The sequence below is a fragment of the Stigmatopora argus genome, chromosome 11 (assembly GCF_051989625.1).
Source record: "Stigmatopora argus isolate UIUO_Sarg chromosome 11, RoL_Sarg_1.0, whole genome shotgun sequence".
Classification (NCBI taxonomy): domain Eukaryota; kingdom Metazoa; phylum Chordata; class Actinopteri; order Syngnathiformes; family Syngnathidae; genus Stigmatopora; species Stigmatopora argus.
Genome location: NC_135397.1, coordinates 16,099,219 through 16,119,242, shown reverse-complemented (window position 1 = coordinate 16,119,242; position 20,024 = coordinate 16,099,219). Strand labels below are relative to the sequence as shown.

The 20,024-nt window shown below is 43.4% G+C and overlaps 1 protein-coding gene across 1 annotated transcript in view; it reads right to left on the bottom strand.

Moving 5' to 3' along the window:
• col13a1 (collagen, type XIII, alpha 1) overlaps nt 1–20,024 on the bottom strand; it is a 57,655-nt gene that overhangs the window by 30,126 nt on the left and 7,505 nt on the right. The window contains exons 6-14 of the mRNA XM_077613277.1: nt 18,206–18,232; nt 18,097–18,123; nt 16,808–16,834; nt 11,838–11,900; nt 9,543–9,635; nt 5,406–5,447; nt 5,288–5,305; nt 5,087–5,113; nt 4,937–4,981 (exon numbers count right to left, since the gene is read on the bottom strand). Of these exons, the coding sequence (XP_077469403.1) occupies nt 4,937–4,981; nt 5,087–5,113; nt 5,288–5,305; nt 5,406–5,447; nt 9,543–9,635; nt 11,838–11,900; nt 16,808–16,834; nt 18,097–18,123; nt 18,206–18,232 (369 nt within the window). The remainder of the gene's footprint in view (nt 1–4,936; nt 4,982–5,086; nt 5,114–5,287; nt 5,306–5,405; nt 5,448–9,542; nt 9,636–11,837; nt 11,901–16,807; nt 16,835–18,096; nt 18,124–18,205; nt 18,233–20,024) is intronic.

Below are 20,024 nucleotides of genomic sequence, written 5' to 3'. Positions count from 1 at the left end.
ATTTTAAGTGTATGTTGTGTTTAGATGCATGTGTTTGTATGTTTTGTCAATTGCCAAATGTTTTCCACCTCCTCTCATTGACACGCTCGCACTTAAACATTCATACATTCATTTTATGAACCGCTTATCCTTAACAGCCAATGCCAGGAAAAGCAAAGTGCAATATTGAAATATTTTAAATAATCTAAAGTAACTACAGTCGTACCTCTACTTACAAAATGTACTGGTTCCAGAAGTTGTTTGGTAACTTGAACTTTGTCTTGTTTTTGAATATTGGAACCATCATTTGCATACCAAAGTGTTTTGTAACATGATAGTTTCGTATTTAAAGGCATTTGTGAGAAGAGGTCCACTGTAGTTGCACCGAAAGTGTTTGGTTGCCGTTTGGACATTGTATATTTTCGTTGTTTCTTTTCCGTTTAAAATTCTACTGTCATCCTTCACAACTTCGCAGCTTCAGTACATTGCATTTTTTATATAAAGTGTCCAAATAAAAAATGTGCCGCCTCGTGGTGTAGAGGTTCCACTCACCTGACTTTGGTGTGGAAATGCGCGTGTTCGATTACCGCTGCTGGCAGCATGATGATGAGCGCGGATGGTCGTTTGTCTCTCTGTGTTCGCTACGACTGACTGGCGACTAGAATAGGGTGTGCTTCTCTTCCTTTCGCCTGAATACAGCTGGGATGGGCTCTGGCCCATCTGGCTCGTAGCCCTTACGGGGATGCATGGTGTAGATGAATGAACATTTTCCATGAAGAGAAAAGTTTAAAAAAAAAATGGAATATGTAGTAAATTTATACTCAATGATAACCAATTATACTGTTACAAAAAATAATTAAATTACTCAAAAAAGTACCTGTAATACCGATGAGCATGTCCATTTTATCTTAAAATCTAATATTATGTTTATGACTACAATTCCATTAATTTTAAAGACCTAGGTCACTGTGTTAATTTCTGATAATCAGCATATATTTAAATGTCCAGCTAAGTAGTAGTTGACATTGGGGTGGGTGCATTTTGTAATTGGCGATTCTTGGCAGGGAAATGGGTAAATATGTCGATGGTGGCCTTCTGCTCATTCAGATGCTGGTTGGACTTGGTGCTGTACAGTAATCCCTCAATTATCGCGGACTACTTTGCGATTTTTTTCTGCTATTAATTACCGTATTTTCACACCTATAGCGAGCACTTAAAAGTCTACATTTTTCTCTAAAATGGTCGATGCGCTCAATCGGTCAGTGCGCCTTGTTTGTGCAATAAATTAAAAAAGACAGGCAGGCAGGATCACACGAGTTACGTGACATTTTGGAATGGATTGTTGATGCCTGGGCGAAAGTGCCGGCGAGCACTGTAGTTTGAGCTTTCGTCAAAAGTGGAATCAAATCACGATTACGAAATCCCACGACAAACATGCTGACCCTGGCTATGTTATGGAACCTGGCATTGTTGGCCAACTCTCCATATCGGATACAGATGAGGACTTTGACAGATTTGTAGATGTTTGAATACTTTGACTTATATTTTCGCGAATATACATTACGTCAATAAAACAAAATCAAACTCAGTTTTGCTCCTGTTGCCCTTTTTAAAACATATGCTAGCATGCTATGTGCTATCCTGTGTGTCATGCTAGCACAACCATAGCAGCGCATCCTTTAAAACAAAGTGCCTATGTCTCATCTCATCTCATTTTCTGAACCGCTTTATAATCATTACGTCACGGGGGATTCAGGAGCCTATCCCAGCTGACGCCAGGCCGGAGGCGGGGTACACCCTGAATCGGAGGCCAGCCGATCGCAGCGTACAAGGAGATGGACAACCAATGCACTCACACCCATACCGAGGGGTAATTTAGAGTGCCCAATCAGCCTACCATGCATGTTTTTGGAATGTGAGAGGAAACCGGAGTACCTGGAGGAAACCCACGCAGGCCCAGGGAGAACATATAAGTAACAAATAACTTATTGGTTATGATGTTTAATAGTACTAATATTAGACGGAGGGCAGAGAGAGAGGGTCAGAGAGAGAGAGACTTTTTGCACGGGAACACGCTCGTAACATAACAAACAAATTTAAATAAACTTGGATTACAATACAGACACACTCAAAAATAAATTTAATCTAACCTTACACAAAACCTAATTCTAATTTTGTTTTACATTTTTATACCTTTCTTCTCCCGGGTTGGCTTTATTTGCCCCACCACCCTGACTCTCAGCTGCAGTTTTTAAAAGGGTTGTTTGCTTTTGTCTTCCCTTCAAAATATTACGAAAATGATGCACACAAATGTCTTTACAATAATATAACGCACGACCACTTGCCAACGAGAAGTAGTATACTCCTCCCGTACAAGCTCCGCCATTCTGCACTGACTAACGGGGAGAAAAAAAACACTGAAAAAAAGCCCAGTGCTCGTAGAGACATTGCACGAGTGAGTTGCGACAGTAAAGACAGTGCGCATGTTGTTGTCAAAAGCAGCCTCTCGTGTTGGCCAATACCTGGCTGTATGCTCGTATATCAAAATGTGTCTCGTATCTCAAGGTAAATATTTGCTCGAAATTTTACTTGTATTTCAAATTGCTCGTATGCCAGGACACTTGTATGTTATGTCAAGGTATTACTGTACTCAAAAAAGAATATTAGTTCTCCTTCAAAAGATGAACATTTTAAATAGTTAAAGACAAACAAATAATTAATTAAAACTCAACCAACGAAATGCGCCTCGGCGGCTTGAGTGATAATCGGTTCACCTGTGTTGAGTTTGCATGTTCTCCCCGAGCTTGCGTGGGTTTTCTCCGGGTACTCCGATTTCCTCCCACATTCCAAAAACATGCATGGTAGGCTGATTGGACACTCTAAATTGCCCCTACGTATGAGTATGAGTGTGAATGGTTATCCGTCTCCTTGTCCCCTGCGATCGGCTGGCCACCAATTCAGGGTGTCCCCCGCCTCTGCCCCGGAGTCAGCTGGGAAAGGCTCCTGCACCACTTGCAAAGCGGTTCAGAAAATTAGATGAGGGTCAGATGGATTTGTATTTTTTCCCTTAGTAGATCAAATCAGGGCACGCGGAGGTCAAGTGGTTAGTGTGTCAGTCTCACAGTTCTGTGATTGAGGGTTTAATCCCAAATTTGGACCTTCCTCTGTAGAATTTGCATGTTGTCCTCGGGGCTGCGTAGGTTTTTTCCAGGTTCTCAGGTTTTCTCCAACATTCAAAAAACATGCATCGTAGGCTCATTGAACCCTCTAAATTTCCTCTAGGTATGAGTCTAAGCGTAAGTGCTTGTCTGTCTCCTGGTGCCCTGCGATTGGCTGGCCTCTAATTAAGTTTTTCACCCACCCGGTGCCCATAGTTGGAGGGTATAGGCTCTATAACCCCCCACGACCCTTGTGAGGATAAGCGGTACGGTAAACGAATGAATGAATAAATAAATATAGGCTCCAGCACCCCCTGCAACCCCAGTGAGGATAAAGCGGTTCAGAAAATGAGCGATGAGAGATGACTACAGTGGGGCAAATAAGTATTTGGTCAACCACCAATTGTACAAGTTATCCTACTTGAAAAGATTAGGGAGGCAGGCGCAGGCTCAATTCCCGCTGTTGGCGGTATGATTGGGGGTTTGGATGGTCGTTTGTTTCTCTGTGTGCTCAACAACTGAGTGGCGACCAGTCTAGGGTGTAGTCCACCTTTCGCCCAAAGACAGCTGGGTTAGGCTCCAGCAACCCCCGCTACCCTTTGAGGATGGGCGGAATGGAAGATGAACGAATGAATATATAATAATTGTAAATACTTTAAATTCTGTACTCACAATGAAAATAAACACGTTATTTGGAGCTTGTGTCCAAGTCCTCTTTTTCAGATTCGAGAGGCATTGGATCATCGATGGAATTTTCAGGAGGCTCAACAGGAGGAGCTTTTGCGAGAGGTTTTCGGCGTACAAGGAAGATGATGATGGGGAGCTGTGAACGCTGTTTTTGTGCAAATATGCCTTTTTACAAGCACAAGGCACTGTCAAGACGATTGCCAAATTCAATGGCTCCAATCATGTTGTCATCAATCTCCTGTGCCCATTGTTATAAACTGTGAGGGATATTAAAGATCTCATGCATATTCCTTAAAGTAAAACCATGTTCTTCATCCTCATCGTATTCCGTTGCCTCTTCTACCTCACTCCCCGATGGCATTTTTTCAACGAGGTCTTCATCAGTTGGGGGGGTTGAGTGGTTCTCGAGCAGTGTGTTTACGTCCTCTCCTGTCATGCCAGCTTCATGGCCTTATCTACAGTGTAAATCCTTCATAATCCTGGTTTATTTTTTATTCCTAATGGTTACCACTCAGTTGGTATCCTTGGAAAAGGTATATGGGCGTTCTTATTGTGCGCCTTTAGCAACGTCACTTTTTGGGGGACTGTCATCATCTCTCGTTTTTCTTGGGCTCATTGGATACCTTGGATGGTCCAAGACGCTTTTCAAGGGCGATACGAAATCCAAACAAAGTACTCTTTCTTCATGAGGTTATGTGTGTGATGCGAAATTCATTCGGAACAGGAAAAGGCAAGACGTCGCCGTTCTCGGGCTTTTATGTTATCGGCGCGTCATTCTTCGACGGTGACATTTCGCTTCGTTTTCGGCGCGGAGTGCCACCCAACTCAGCGCCGAAGAAGCGATGGTCTGACTACAGCCGTTTTTCATCTACTTTCTTCTTCTTGCAAATTTCACTATGAATTTTGAGATTTTTATCAACATTTTTAATATGGATACTTAAGATAAAAAACGCAATGTATGGAAGACACGAATGTTGAAGCCGCAAAGTGGTGAAGGATGACAGTCCTATGTTTTTTTAAAAATTATTTTCTGACAAAACATGCAGTCATTTCATAATAAGTCATAACCTAATTAATTGTCATTCCACAGGAATAAAATGAAGTCTGTGTACCTTGAGGCCCTCAGGACCTGTTGCACCAACATCCCCTCGATCACCCTGTAGCGATAAACACAGAAAAAGCAATCAGTTTTCATCCTATCAAACACTAAAGTACAATATGCAAAAAGTATTGAAGAGATGAAATTTAAAAATGGAGCTCACTTTATGTCCTGGTATACCTGGCTCACCCTGGAAGGAAATTTCAACTTCAACAAATACAGAGATAACAGCTACTGTATACTGACTCGCAATTCCATTCAAAGTAATGTTACTAACAATTTTACTCAACACTAAAAGTCAGAGAACACTAGCGGTTGTTTTCTTTTCTTTTTTTTTTACTCAGAGGCTCAGGTTTGTTTTTACCTTCAGTCCTGGTAAGAGCTGCAGATGAATACAAAATGTATTATAATTATTAACACATAAAAAACTGTCACTTCAGAAAAAGAAATAGTGGGAAATAATTGACTACATCAAAGCTCACCCTTGGATCTTTTCCGGGTTTTCCTGGTTGCCCTGGTGTACCCTGAAAGCAAATTATTATTATTTGTCAAATATTTTGTAAGTAGAGTATATATGTCAGGCTCAGGGCCAGACGGGTGGTTGGTTGAGCCTGCCAGCCAATCACAGGGCCAAGCAGTGCCAGGTGTCTCTCATCAGTTGTCAATGAACTATTTAGGCTACCCCAAGCTTGACCACACCGCTGGATCCTCTTACACAGTTTACTGTTAAATACCTTCTCGTGCTACTTCGTTGCTTCGCTTGCCTGATCTTTGACCTCTTATTTTGCTTTAGGACCAACGACCACGGACATTACCACGATGACGATTACGACCCTGCACCTGGTAATTTTGCTTTGGACCTCTCTACAGACCTCTCAGCTATCGACCTCCACACTATGTCAAACGACTCATCTACGCTGCTCCCTTTGTACCTTCGCCCGCCCCTGGAACACTCAAGAAACAACAGAAATACGCCACGTCAAGCTTGTGTTGGATGCATGGATTCGCAGGCTCCGACCGAGTTCCCACCAACCAGTCACCACCACTCCTGGATCAGCATACTCAGGCAATTCATTTCCTCTTGACGAAGGTATGTCATATTTCCCAGTCACTACGTTCACTGCAGGCACAGTTCACGCCGTTGCCGCATGCATAGAGGACACAACCTACCTCAGCCACGCCAGCTCACGCGGTAACCGCCGCCCTGCGAATCCTTAATCCCACCGCCCGCCCCGTATAATGGCAACCTCGGTGCATGTTGGGCTTTTCTTGTTCAGTGCAGCCTGGTGTTTGAGCAACAGGGTCTCACGTACAACACGGACCAAGCCAGGATTGGCTACCTCATGGGCTGTTTTTCGCTTTGTTGTGGGCTAGCACCGAGTGGGAGTATATGCTCCTCCTATGCCGACTTCACGGCGGATATGCGTAAGGTGTTCGACCACCAAGTGCGCGGCAGTGAGGCAGCAGGGCACCTGATGTCTCTCCGCCAGTGTGTCCAACGCATGGCAGAGTATTCCGTCAAGTTTCGCACCCTCGCCGCTGAGAGTGGGTTCAACGACAGCGCCCTCCAGGCTATCAGAATTGATGGTAGACTCCGAGAATGCTGAAGGCAGCGGCGAAAGGGATCACATGTAAGCCCCACATGCGAGTTCCAGCGACCGTTTCCAGCATCTTTTTCAGCTGCGGTAACCCCGCCTCCCGCGATGACGTCGGAGCCCAGGCAACTGGACTGCACTAGTCTCTCAGAGGAGGAGCGCTCCCATCATTTTCGCTCGGCTTTATGCCTTTACTGCAGTGAGAGTGGTCATCTTATACAGACATGCCCAGTTCGGCCGGTAAAAGCAAGGGCTCATCAATGGAAAAGGAGGTGTTGGTGATCCTAGCCACTGGTGAATCCTCCCGTCGTTTTCTGCTGCCGGCATCTCTTTCCTGGGAGGGACAGACTCAGGAGGTCACCACTCTGGTCGACGGGGGAGCAGATGAGAGTTTTATCGACCGCTCCATGGCTTCCCAACTAGGCATCGGGACTCGCCCATTGGGTAGACCTCTGAGAACCACTGGACTGGACGGGCAGCCCTTAGGAAGATTGGAGTTGCGGATGGAACCGGTTCTCCTCCGTTTATCTGGCAACCACCAAGAGATGGCGTGCTTTTATGTTTTGGACTGCCCAGAGACTCCCATAGTTCTGGTCTTCCCTGGTTAAGAGAACACAATCAGGTCGTTGACTGGTCGGGTCCCAAGGTGACACCCTCCAAGGCAAGATCCCCTGGACCTAGCCATGGTACCGGACTGTTATCACGACCTAGCACAGGTTTTGTCAAGATCGCCTCAGGTGCGTGGTGAGGACAGAACCAGGAATGAGAGGCAGGGAAAAAGGTGGCGAAACTTGCTGACTCACTGTCTGGGGAAGCGTTCGGGGAGAAGGGGTCCACATAGACCAAAATGACAACTAAACTGGGGAAGACACACACCGACGAAGAGGCAAAAGCATGACTTACGTGACGGGGAAAACATGAGACACAAGGTAGACAAGGTAATACTCCCACAAAAACGTCATCAAACACTCGTGTTTCAACAAGGACAAGGGTTCTTATCACAAAATACACACAGCTGGTTAATAAAGGAAAGGGAAGCCAGGGACACAAGAGGCGAGATGCTGGGACCTTAACACAATCACCGTCAACATCAGGTACCCCTTGCCTCTCATCAACTCGGCTTTTACACAGCTTCATAGTGCCTGAATTTTTACCAAGTTGGACCTCTGCAACACCTAAAATGTAGTCTGCATTCGGGAGGGGGATGAATGGAAGACGGCTTCCACCACCACCCTGGCCCATTTTCAGTGGGTGATGCCTTTTGGTTGCTGTGATGCCCCAGTTCCAGGCCCTCATAAATATCCGAGATATATTGGACCAATTTGTGTTCATATATCTAGACGACATTTTTTCTCACACCGTTACGGAAAACAAGGAGAACGTGCACCAGGTGTTGCAACACCTACTGAAGAACCGCCTTTATGTTAAGGCCGTGAAGTTCGAATTTCATGTCCCGCAGAGCACCTTTCTTGGGTTTGTTGTTGCCGACGGGCAGGTGCGGATGGACCCATCGAAGGTGGCAGCTGTCACTCAGTGACCCTGCCTGGGTGGAAGAAAGGAGCTACAGCGCTTTTAGGGATTCACAAATTTTTATAGGCGTTTTATCAGGCACGATAGTCGTATTGTCATACCCCTCACAGCACTCATGTCCACAAAGTCCGCCTTCCATTGGTCAGAAGCAGCAGAAGCCTCATTCAGTGATCTCAAGTCCTGTTTTACCTCTGCTCCCATTCAGACCCTAAACTGCAGTTTATTGTGGAGGTCGACGCCTCGGAAGCAAAAGGGCGGCGCCGTCCTCTCTCAGCGCAAACTGGGGGATGGGAAGAAGCACTCTTGTGCCTTTTTTCCCGTAGGTTGACTTCGGCACAACGCAATTACAGCATTGGGGACCGGGAATTGCTCGCTGTGAAGTTGGCCTTAGAGTAATGGCGGCACCACCTGGAAGGGGGAAGTCAGCATTTTGTGGTTTGGACCAACCACAAGAACCTACAATACATCAAGTCAGCCCTGAAGCTCAACCCTCCCCAAGCCAGGTGGACCATGTTCTTTTGTAGATTTAATTTTACTGTATCTTATGTCCCGGGTTCTAGGAACGGGAAACCCGATGCACTATCCCGCGTTTTCCAACCAGACCACGTTCACACAAGAACCTTTGTGTCCTGACCTTGGTTTCCTCGAAGGTACTGGAATGGGCCCACACCTCACGCCTAACCTGCGACCGAGGAGTCAATCGCATGCTGGCAGTGCTGCACCAACACTTCTTGTGACAAACAATGAGGGAAGACACATGCTCATTTGTATCAGCCTGCCTCGTGTCTCCCTGCAGTAAGTCTTCCACCAAGCCGAGCTCTGGCCTACTCCATCCACTGCCGTTTCCTAGCCGTCCTTTGTCACACATTGCTGTTGACTTCGTCACAGGCCTCCCTACGTCTTGGGGCAACACAGTCATTCTGACTATTGTTGATCAATTTTCCAAGGCTGCACATTTCGTCATGCTCCGCAAGTTCCCTTCAGCCCGTGAGACTGCAGTCTTACTCGTGCAGCATGTGTTCCATCTGCACGAAATACCTCCAGACATTGTCTCAGACCGGGGTCCCCAATTCACCTCCCGTGTCTGGTTTGCTTTCTGCTCAGCGCTGAACTTTACGGTGAGCCTTTCCTCTGGTTATCACACTCAAACGAACGGACAATGTGAGCGGACTAACCAGCGGCTGGAAGCAGCACTTCGCTGCAACACCCATGCTCAGCCGACCACCTGGAGCGACCAACTGCCCTGGCTGGAATACGCCCACAACTCTCACCCCAATGCCTTTTCCAGTCTGTCCCCGTTCCAATGTTCCATGGGATACCAACCCTCCTTGTTCCCGTCTCTGGAGGCAGGAATTGCTGTGCTCTCCATCCAGGCACGACAACACTCCCCCACACGCACTCACAGACAGGCAAATCGCCGTCGCGCTCTCTTAATGTAAGGTGTATATGTGTAGTGTAAGTGTTTTCTGGTTTTTAGGCTCATACTCTACTCACCGGTGAGCCACTAGCACCATTCAGACCTGGACTTCCTGGAAGACCAGGATGACCTGGTGGTCCTGGGGGACCCTGCACACCTTGCTCACCCTGCTGAAAGACATTGGGTTAAAATCTTCCATAGTGGAAAGTGTCTCATCATATTGGCCACCACAGTACAACAACCTCACACCATAAAAAAAATCCTGTCGCAGGGGATTGCGCATTTGGAGGTTAGCTGGGGTGCAAAGCAAGCCATTAAAATAGAAAGACTGAAGGTCTCTTCTTGGACATGGTGAATCGTCTGTGTAAATATTTTAAATTTAAAACTCACTTATTGTATGTTTTGGGAAGTCAAAACAGATCTGACAGTCTGCCTTAAAGTGACAGACAATGATGCATTTTAAGCCCGTTTTAGATCAATTTTATTTGAACAAACGTTTCATGTCCAAATATTGCGGAAAATGTAGACCAGACATGGCCACGATAATCGAAAAAGCGCAAAGTAGGATCACCTCTATTATTACTACCATACTACCTGTTTTCGCGCCTATACAAAAATAGTACACAAGTACAATTATCATGAAGTGCATTTATCAAATACTAGTTATAAACATATGAAGACTAATGTATTAATATCTAAATATAATCTATACATAAAAAAGGAAACACTTTAAATACTGCATTTACAGTGAAAGTAGTTCCTCTACGCTTGATATGGATAAAAAAAAGGTTAATTGGAGTTTCAGTCCAAGTCCTCCTGCACAGTCCAGACCTTGAAGTGCAGCCATCTTTCAGCGAGGTACAGCTTTGCGTTTGGGATGAAACAGTTAAGAACTAGTCCTTTGTGAAGACTTTTGGAATCAAGGCTTTCCGGTTGCTCATCCAGTACACAGGCAGCAAGGCTTTGTTCTTGTTTTTTAAAGCATGAGGTCAGTCAAACTTGCAGATTAAGGCTTGTTAATAATCTGCACGTTCTAGTTCATCTTTGAATAAGAATGTCTACGAAGGCATCCTTTTCCAAAAAAGGCCAGTCTCATCCATGTTAAAAACCCACGCTAGCCCTGGGATAACATGCAAACTCTGCACAGTGAGGACCGATTTGGGAACGAACCCTCAACCCCGGAACGACCACCAGGCCGCTTGCTTTGCAATTCTATTTGTGTACTGTGTAGTACAAGCAACATCTACACTATTGGGTGCTAGGGGAAAAGAGAGAGCTACGTCAGAATGCTCTTTATCGACTACAGCTCAGCATTTAACACCATAAGACCGGACATTCTTATTCCCAACTTGGCCAGACTGTGACTCCCACCTTCCACCTGCTCCTGGATTAAGGACTTTTTTGTGAATCGACGGGTGGCCCGGCGGATTGAGTGGTTAGCACGTGGGCCTCAAAGCTCTGGGTCCTGGGTTCAAATCCAGGTTGGATTTTCTGTGTAGAGTTTGCATGTTCTCTCTAGGTCTGTGAGGGTTTTCTCCGGGTACTCCAGTTTCTACCAACATTCCAAAAACGTGCATGGTAGACTGATTGGACACTATAAAATGCCCCAAGGCTGTGTGCGTGGTTGTCTGTCTCCTTTTGCTCTGCGATCGGCTGACCAGCAATTCAGGGTGTCCCCTGCCTTTGGCCCGAAGTCTGCTGGGATAAGATCCAATCCCAAGGCTGTGTGCTGAGTTCACTACTCAACACGCTCTACACACACAACTGCAGACCCACGCACCCTGAGAACATCATAGTGAAATTTGCGGATGATACATTAGTGGGGATGATCACAGAGGATAATGAAATGCCCCAGTGATGAGGTCCTTAGAATCAGCGAGTGGTGCGCTCTCATCAACTTGTTCCTGAATGTGTTCAAAACCCTGGAACTCATCCTTGACTTCAGATGGAACAAGGCCTTTCTGCTCTGCTGATCTCACTTGGAGTACTTTGTTGTTGTATTTGTGCACTTTGTGGTGAAGCTTTAAATCTCATTGTATTTGTATAATGACAATAAAAAGCATTCAATTCAATAAATAAATAAATATATAAAAAACAAAACTAAATAAATAAATAAATAAACTAATAAATAGATAAGAATTTCAAGACACAGTATTACAGAAAATGAATACAATGTCATTGTACTTTTACTAATATAACTATGATGGACAGAAAAGACCTTTAGCCTGTAAAATGTTTCAATATTCATTAGCAACAGCAACTGCAGCATTTGGTTAATACAGCAAGATGGGGGAGTTTTTGCAATCGGTTGTAGGTAGCTTGCGTAGAAAAAACAGAAGCAACGGACATATTGGGAAAAGAAAGAATTGTACCTTGAGGCGTTTTAGGGTTAGAGGGCTTATTGAGGGCATGTTGCGCACGGTGATAGGCAACATCTGCGGAGGGGAAGCAATGCACAGGTGGCCAACAGTGCAAAAAAGGTCACAGGGCAAAGGTCACCAGGAGGCCACGGGAAGGAAAGAGGGTAGACCAAGAGGTTGAAGAGAGGGAAGAAAGGAGGATCAAAGGAAAACAAAGAAACACAACATTAAATTGAAATGCAAGGAATGAAGGGAGACAAAAGAAACAAGGTCAACGATGGAAAGTCACAGCAAACTCTGGGCCTGGAATGCTGTTTTTTTATACAGCAGAGGTGCTCAATACATCGATCGATCGCATGACAGTAAGATTTCATCAACCTATTGAATGAAATGTATGTAGTAAAATTTGTTATAGGACTTGACCCATGAAAAATTGCCATTTCTCGTTCAATAATGATTACTACTTGTCCACACTGTGTTGGGTGATCAGCATACATGACTGCTGAGCTTTGTCAGTGGCCTGGAAACAAAAGGTAAATTGGGGAAAGTTGGCTCCTTGAAAGTAGATCTTAGAGCAAAAACGTTTGAGCACCCCTGGTATACAGTGTCTGTTATCTTTAAGAATTAATTCAATTTTCAACTAATATTATGTAGTATACTTACTTACAAATCATGAAACATTCTTTTTGAGGACTAGTTTTTGGAGAAACCTTCTAATCCCCAGACCCCTAGATTGCAGTTGAGTAGCGATCAGGTGTGTGCCAATCATGCCGCAAAGAGAGCATGGCAGTACGGTTACAGTGTAGAATAGAGACTTACTGTGGACAACAATCCAGCACAGGGCTGTACAATACGTCGCCTCTGTTGAGATGATCAGCATGATCAAATACAAGTTTAAGAGATAACAGTACTGACACGACTAATTTAAAAATTTTCTATGGAAATATACACTACTGTACATACATGGAGACTGAAAGGAAAAGAGTAGGCAAGTTTTGTTATCCCATGCATTATGTAAAATGAACACAAATTAAGTCAAAGTGGATTCTAAATAGTAGTACACTAATCCCTCGTTTTTCTCGGATAATTTAGAGCAGACATGGCCGCGATAATCAAAAAGCCGTGCAGTAGGGTCACCCCTATTATTACCACGTACCAGACTACATGTTTTTGTGCCTATACAAAAATACAAGTACACAAGTACAATTATCAAGAAGTGTGTTTAATAAATATTAGTTATAAGCATATGAAAAGACTATAATGTCTTAACAGCTATAAGCTATAAGGTCTATGTTTAAAAAATAAATACTTTGAATACTGTACTCACAGTGAAAATAGTTCCTTTCCGCTTGATATAAGTGCAAAAAAAACGGGTTAATGGGAGTTTGAGTCCAAGTCCTTTCAGCGAAGTACAGCTTTGCGTTCGGGATGAAACAGTTTTGAAGGCTTTCGTGATCGAGGCTTTCTGGTTGCTCATCCAGTAGACCAGCAGCAAGGCTTTATTCTTGTTTTTTAAAGCATGAGGATGGTCAAACTTGTTGATTACCATGAAGCCAGCCAGCACCATCCCCACACATGACGAGCGTCAGGCGATCCGGGTGAACCATATCACTTTCATTTTTTAACAAGAATGTCCAGGATGGCATCCTCTTTCAAAAAACTAGCCCCAGAAGACAACCATTTTCATCAGTTATGTTGGGGGACTCTTCCATGTACCATGTCGCTGCCTGTTCCGGCCGGGGCCGGGTCGCGGGGCACACCGTGTTTCTCCGCTTTTCAGCCTAAGACCTCGCTCCGCAACTGGGAGGGAGCGGTGGCTTCGGCAATAATTATTCCACAGGACATTTAAGAGGCATTTTAAGCGATGATTCAAAATCCAAACAAAGCTAGAAAAGGCTTAGTGTTGGCTTTATCCAAGTGGTAATGTGCGTGATGGGAAACCCACTCGCAACAAAACAGGAGAAGGCAAGATCTTGTAATCCTCGGCCTTTTATAATGTACGGATGTCATTTTTCTTCCGCGGTCAAATTCTTCTTCTTTGGTGCTGAGTGCCACCCAATTCAGTGCCGAAGAAGCGGCCCCTGACTTTCGCCATTTTTCACCGCCATTTTTCATCCGTGGTGGCACGCCGGATTGCGTGGTTAGTGCGTCGGCTTCACAGTGGGGGACCTGTGTTCAAATCCAGGTCGGTCCACCTGTGTGGAGTTTGCATATTGGGTCTGCGTGGGTTTTCTCTGGGTACTCCGGTTTCCTCCCACATTCCAAAGGCATGCATGGTAGCCTGATTGGACACTCTAAATTGCCCCTAGATATGAGTGTGAACGTGAATGGTTGTTTGAGATAGGCTCCACCCCCCCTAGTAAGGATAAAGCAGTTCAGAAAATGAGATGAGATTAGATTTTTCATCTGTCTTCTTGCGAGATTCAACATGGATTTTGACATTTTTATGTAGTTATTTCTTAAACTTCAGAAATAAAAATCTGCGATGTAGTGAAGCCGCAAAGTGCCAAAGGATCACAGTAACACTGTTGATACATTGTAGGTAAAAAAAAACATCTAAAGTGAAAGTCCAACATTGACTTTCACTTTATTTTGTTTTTGGTCGAGAGCATTTAATGTCTGAGGAGTACCTGGGTTTCAGGGCATTGCTTTGCTTTGTGGCTCGCTTTCCATGCCCATATTGGAGTACCCTAACATCAGGTGCATCCCTCGGTCAAACAACTTTTAGATTTTTTTTACAAAAATATGAGTAACTTTTCTGCACTTTAAGTATAATCTTATAATCTGAATTTGGTGAAACCGACATGCTATTTGCAGGGTTAAACTAGAGGTGTCAAAGTCATGTGAAATGTATGTATCCAAAAAAGAAAAAAGATAAGAACATTGTTTTAAAGCTATTCAAATGAATAAGAAATGCAAAGACATTATCCAATGGGGTGTAATTGTAAGTGGCAGCTGAGTAAACATACGTACAGTAACCCTAAACACAAAACTTACCAAGTCTAAATTATGTTATGCACCGAAAACTCAAGAAAAAACACAATGACAAACGAATCAGGAGGCAGATCTGATCAGCCGTAGTCCGGTAGAAGATTAAAATGTGCTCCGAGGGGGGCTCTTGGTTGGACGATCGTACTTAAACTCTGGAGGGAAAAGTGGTGCACCATCAACAGAGTGGTATAGTGGGTAGGGAGTGCTTCTGACCTTTCCTCGGGATGTTGGGAATTGGTGAGCCGAATACTTTGAGGACCTCCTCATCTTCACCGACATGCTTCCTATGAGGAGGCAAAGCCTGGGGAGTTTGTGGGGTTGAAGTCACTGAGGTGGTAATAAAAAAACTCCTTGGTGGCAAGTCCTCGGGGGTGGATGAGGTCTGTTCAGAGTTTCTAAAGGCTCTGGATGCTATTGGTTGACACACCTCTGCAACATCGCTTGGACATCGGGGGACAGTGCCTCTGGTTTGGAAGACTGTCATGGTGGTTCCCCTTTTTAAAAAGGGGGACCGGAGGGTGTGTTCGAACTATAGGGGAATCACACTTCTCAACCTCCCCGGGAAGGTCTATTGAGCTTCCTCTGCAGGTTGTCAGGAGATAAGGTGAGAAGCTCAGTCATCCGGGATAGAACCGCTGCTCCTCTGCATCGAGAGGAGTCAGATGAGTTGGGTTGGGCATCTGATTAGGATGCCTCCTGGATGCCTCCTGGTGAGGTGTTCCGGGCACATTTCACCGAGAGGAGGCCACGGGGGCCGACCTAAGACACACTGGGAATGCTTAGGGATCCTCCCAAAAAGAGGGATGAAGTGGCTGAGGAGAAGGAAGTTTGGGCTTCCCTGGTGAAGCTCTTGCCCGTGCGACCCGATCTCGGATAAGCGGAAAAAAAATGAAGATGAACAAATACATATAATAAAATAAGATAATATTCATTGCTTTCAATGTTGTTTAAATATGACAGTCCTGGTAGGCAGACATAAAGGCCGCCCCAAAGAAACAATGACTCCAATGTGGCCCATAACATAAATTAGTTCAACACTCATGAACTAGGAATACAGTGTACAACAGAATGGCAAACAAAGGATTTGAATGTCAATATAGCAGCGAGAAAGGAGATAAATACAATTTAGAAGAAGAAAAAAGAGAACATTCAAACCTATCTTGTAAAAAGGCACATGCTAAGAAAGAAAAAAATGTTGGTCATTTGTTATTATCTTGTTTACTACATAGTATTACTTTTCCTACTGACTTTTGGTTCACATACAGTAGCACAAGCCAGGCTTTTTTATTTTTTATAATTGTACTGTAGCACTTGGTGGAAACATGGATGAAAACTGCTACTGTGTGACCTTTGAAAATATGTACTAGCTATTTAACTCTATCCAGGGTTGCAAACATAAACCCACTTCCTCTCCGGTGGCTGTGTTTTGTAATATTTATTTGGAAGGACACAGAATGAAAAAAACGCTTTCTATTTGTGCTTAGAATTATATATAGTTAAATGCTTCCAGATTGTACCTAAGCTGTCATGTGTATGACAGGTTTACATTTATTTTATTTGGACTCATTTCCAAAGTATACTTTTTCATCTGCTGACTATATGGATCGAAAATTCTGCTCACTAAAATCTTTTTCTTGGCACAGCCTCATACAGGTCGTTATCTTCTCCAACTACATGCCCCAGCAGACTGCTGGTAATTACCTTGTTTTCTCTCAAGAAGTCAAATTCACGAGATGGCAATCCAAATAACTACTTAACTACTTACATGTGTTACCCATCATTGAGCTACTTTTCACTTTTATATATGGCTTCCTTTCAGTTTCTCCTCTTGCAAAGTAAATATTCTGCTTAGGCATTCCTGTCCACAACTACAGTCAATATATTGTGAGAGATTACATTATCAGCTCTGGAATTAAACAGTCAATACATGCAGTGATTCGAAATAATTAAAATTTTTATCACGAAAAAATATTAAAAAGAAGCTTTCTTACCCGATGTGTATAGTCGCCACAGAGACCCTGGAGAAAATAAAAAGGTTTAAGTAGATATGATTATTGCAAAGTAAATGCATGAACACCAAATGATAAATTCCACAATTAGTACTTTTTGTATCTGAGAATGTGTCATATGTAATTACACAATGTTAAAACCGTGATAAAAGATATTCTATCTGGCTTCATTTTCAAAATTATTCCAATGGGCATTTATCAATTTACTCCAAATAAAGTTCATTTCCAGTAGCTCGAGCTTATTATTCAGACTATCTCAGGACATCAAAAACAATTGGTAACATTTATTTCGGGGACAGATTTTACCTGTCTTTTGGTCAGGCGTTGTGCAAACTTCGAGAATGTGAAAGAAAGAAATTCGGGATATGAAACTGGAGAATTTTTAAGAAATTTATTTGGAAATTATGGTGGAAAATAAGTAAGGTATTTGGTCACTGGCTCTAACAGACATGTAACCTTTGCTTTAATTAGCTTCTTGGTTCTCCACTCAACATTGTCTGTAATAATGATTCTCACAGGCGTAGGGGTAGGTCATCGCTTTCACAGTCTATGATAGGCTAGTGATAGAGTGGACTAGCCAGAGCTACCAAATTGTATCTGGAGCAAGCTGCACAAGCAATTATATTTTTATGTTGATTTAATAGCGGGTTTGTCAACCCGCAATGGCTGAAGGAGGAGAAGAAATTGATTTGTTTGCAGATTTACTGTCAAAGCCATTTTCAAGACGGACTTTTCAAGAAAAGCTGGACATCATTAAAAAAGGTCGGACAACTCCGAAGCAAGCAAGCTTGTCACAACTGGGAACGAACATTTTTAGCACTAAATCGAATACAAACTTATGCCAGAAATACGACAGGACAGGCTCGATTTTCAGGATTAGCTTCGATGGCGATAGAAAAGAAGGAGGAAAGAAAGGAGGATGGATTTTGTGTACAGATAAAAATGATTTTGGGTGGGTTAAAATATGGCTATATTCCTAAATAATATTTCAATTGTATGAGGTTATTATTGATGCCTTTTTATGTGTTGCAGTAAAGGTTTTATAGCCATAAAATAGTTTTTGAGGGTTGGATTGATTCAGACAGCACTGAAGGCCTCGGTTTGAAATTCACTGCCTGCCACTGGTGTACATATATTCATTTATTCTTTATCCTTTATGTTTTATGTATTCTAACTAACGTTGTTGCTGAAGCCTATACAAGCTGTCTAAGGGCAGGAAGAATACACACATACATGCATTTACTGCATTGGAGAAACAAACTATAACTCACCTTCTCTCCTTTCGGTCCTGGTTCTCCCTAAGTGAGGAAACAAGGCAGCATTGTTCGTTCTTTTTCTCCTGAGCAAAAGTGTTTTGAGATGTACGTATTCATGACTTACAGGAAGTCCTTTAAGGCCACGCTGACCCTGAAAGACATCACCAAATAACTGTCTTAAATCTGGTTTCACATAAGTGTGTTTTGAGCAAACATGTTCACTTTGTATCCCTCTGGCGTAAGCTGTCAGGGTGCAGCAAACACATGATAAATATAATACAAGGAAGGGATCTGAGGCTAGACACGTATATCACAATCCATAAAGGTGACCACACCAATGCTACTCTTGGAAAGTAATAGTATGTCTAATAGTCACCCACCCAGCCTTTCAAATATTAGGAAGACAACTTAATCATTGGGCATCATGAAGAATTAAGCAAAATGATTTCAATAATTGTTATTTCAAGGTGACGCGGTGGAAGATTGGTCAGCACATCCACCTCACAGTTCTCAGATTGAGGGTTTTAATTCTCAGTGGGTTACGAACATCCTATCTGGAGTTTGCATGTTCTCCCTGTGCCTGTGTGGGTTTTCTCTGGGTACTCCAGTTTCCTAAAAACATGCACAATGGGCTGGTGGAACATTCCAAGTATGGGGTGCTCATTATGTCGATCGCATGACAGTATGATTTGATCCAGTCTGTTGATTTGTTTTGGGCCTGAACAATGTCTCGTTTGCAATGTACCTACCGCAATACTCACATTGAAGGATGTGCAAGACGTTTATTTTTTTTAAATATGCATAACTGGCTCTTTAAACACTCATCAGGATGATGCCGATAGTCTTGCCTAACATAAACAAGCTGTGACAGCTGCTTGTTAAATGATACATTGATCTCGGACACTTCAAATGTGTTATGCTTCAATTCAGCACCCTTTGGTAGTGGTAAGCTTTCTCTGCTGCCCTCCTCTGAACTTATTGTCGAGCGAGCCCTCCACCCCATGCTACCAACTTGTGCCGAGCGAATATGAGTCTTTTAAGAGCAGCATCACAACTCTCTCTTGTCTTTTGCATTGGTGTTTTTACATACCGCATGCACATACAAATACAACACTATGCAAATGAGGTTGAATTGTACATTCGTGGTTATGGAAAATACATCAACGTAAGTTATAAGAAACAACCTTCTGAGGATGCGCGGTATGGATGATGAATGAATGAATAGAAGTGAAATACTTGTATAATGACAGTAAAAGCATTCAATTCAATTCAATTTTGTCTTGGTAAGCTGAGCTCTGTGGGTGGCCCAGAAAAAAAGGTAATTCACGGGGGGTTTGCTCCTTGAAAATTTCAGGCCCAGGGCTAGACAGGTGGGTGGACACACCTGTCAACCTATCACAGGTCCAAAATCAGACAGGTCGAGCAACACCAGACATCACTCATAACCATAACCGACCTACTTAAGACACCAAGAGCTTGACCCGATTGCTGGATCATCTATATCAGTTCACTGTTAGTACTTTCTCACATGTTTCCTGTTCTTTTTATCTGATCTACGAATTCTTGTTTTGCTCTAGGACCACGTTTCTCGCCTCATGGATTTTGTACCTTCGTCTTGGACTATCCCACGGACTTCACGGGTCCGATTTCCTTGTCCCTTCGCTCTGTCATTACAATAAAGAGAAATCGCCACGATCTAAGCTGCCTTCTTCGGAGCCTTCCGCCCACGACCGTAACAGAAAATTAAATCTTGGAGCCAAAAAGTGTAAGCAGCCCTGGTTTCTTGTATCTGTTAGGTTTGGGTTGGTGTTATATCATTGTTTCCCCCGTGTGTGCTTATGTTCGTTTTCCTTTCTTATTTGTCCCTCCTGACTTGCTGTTCCTCTCGCGCAGCTGCGCGTCATTGATAATTAGTTCTGTTTTGTTTATTTAAACCCCACTGA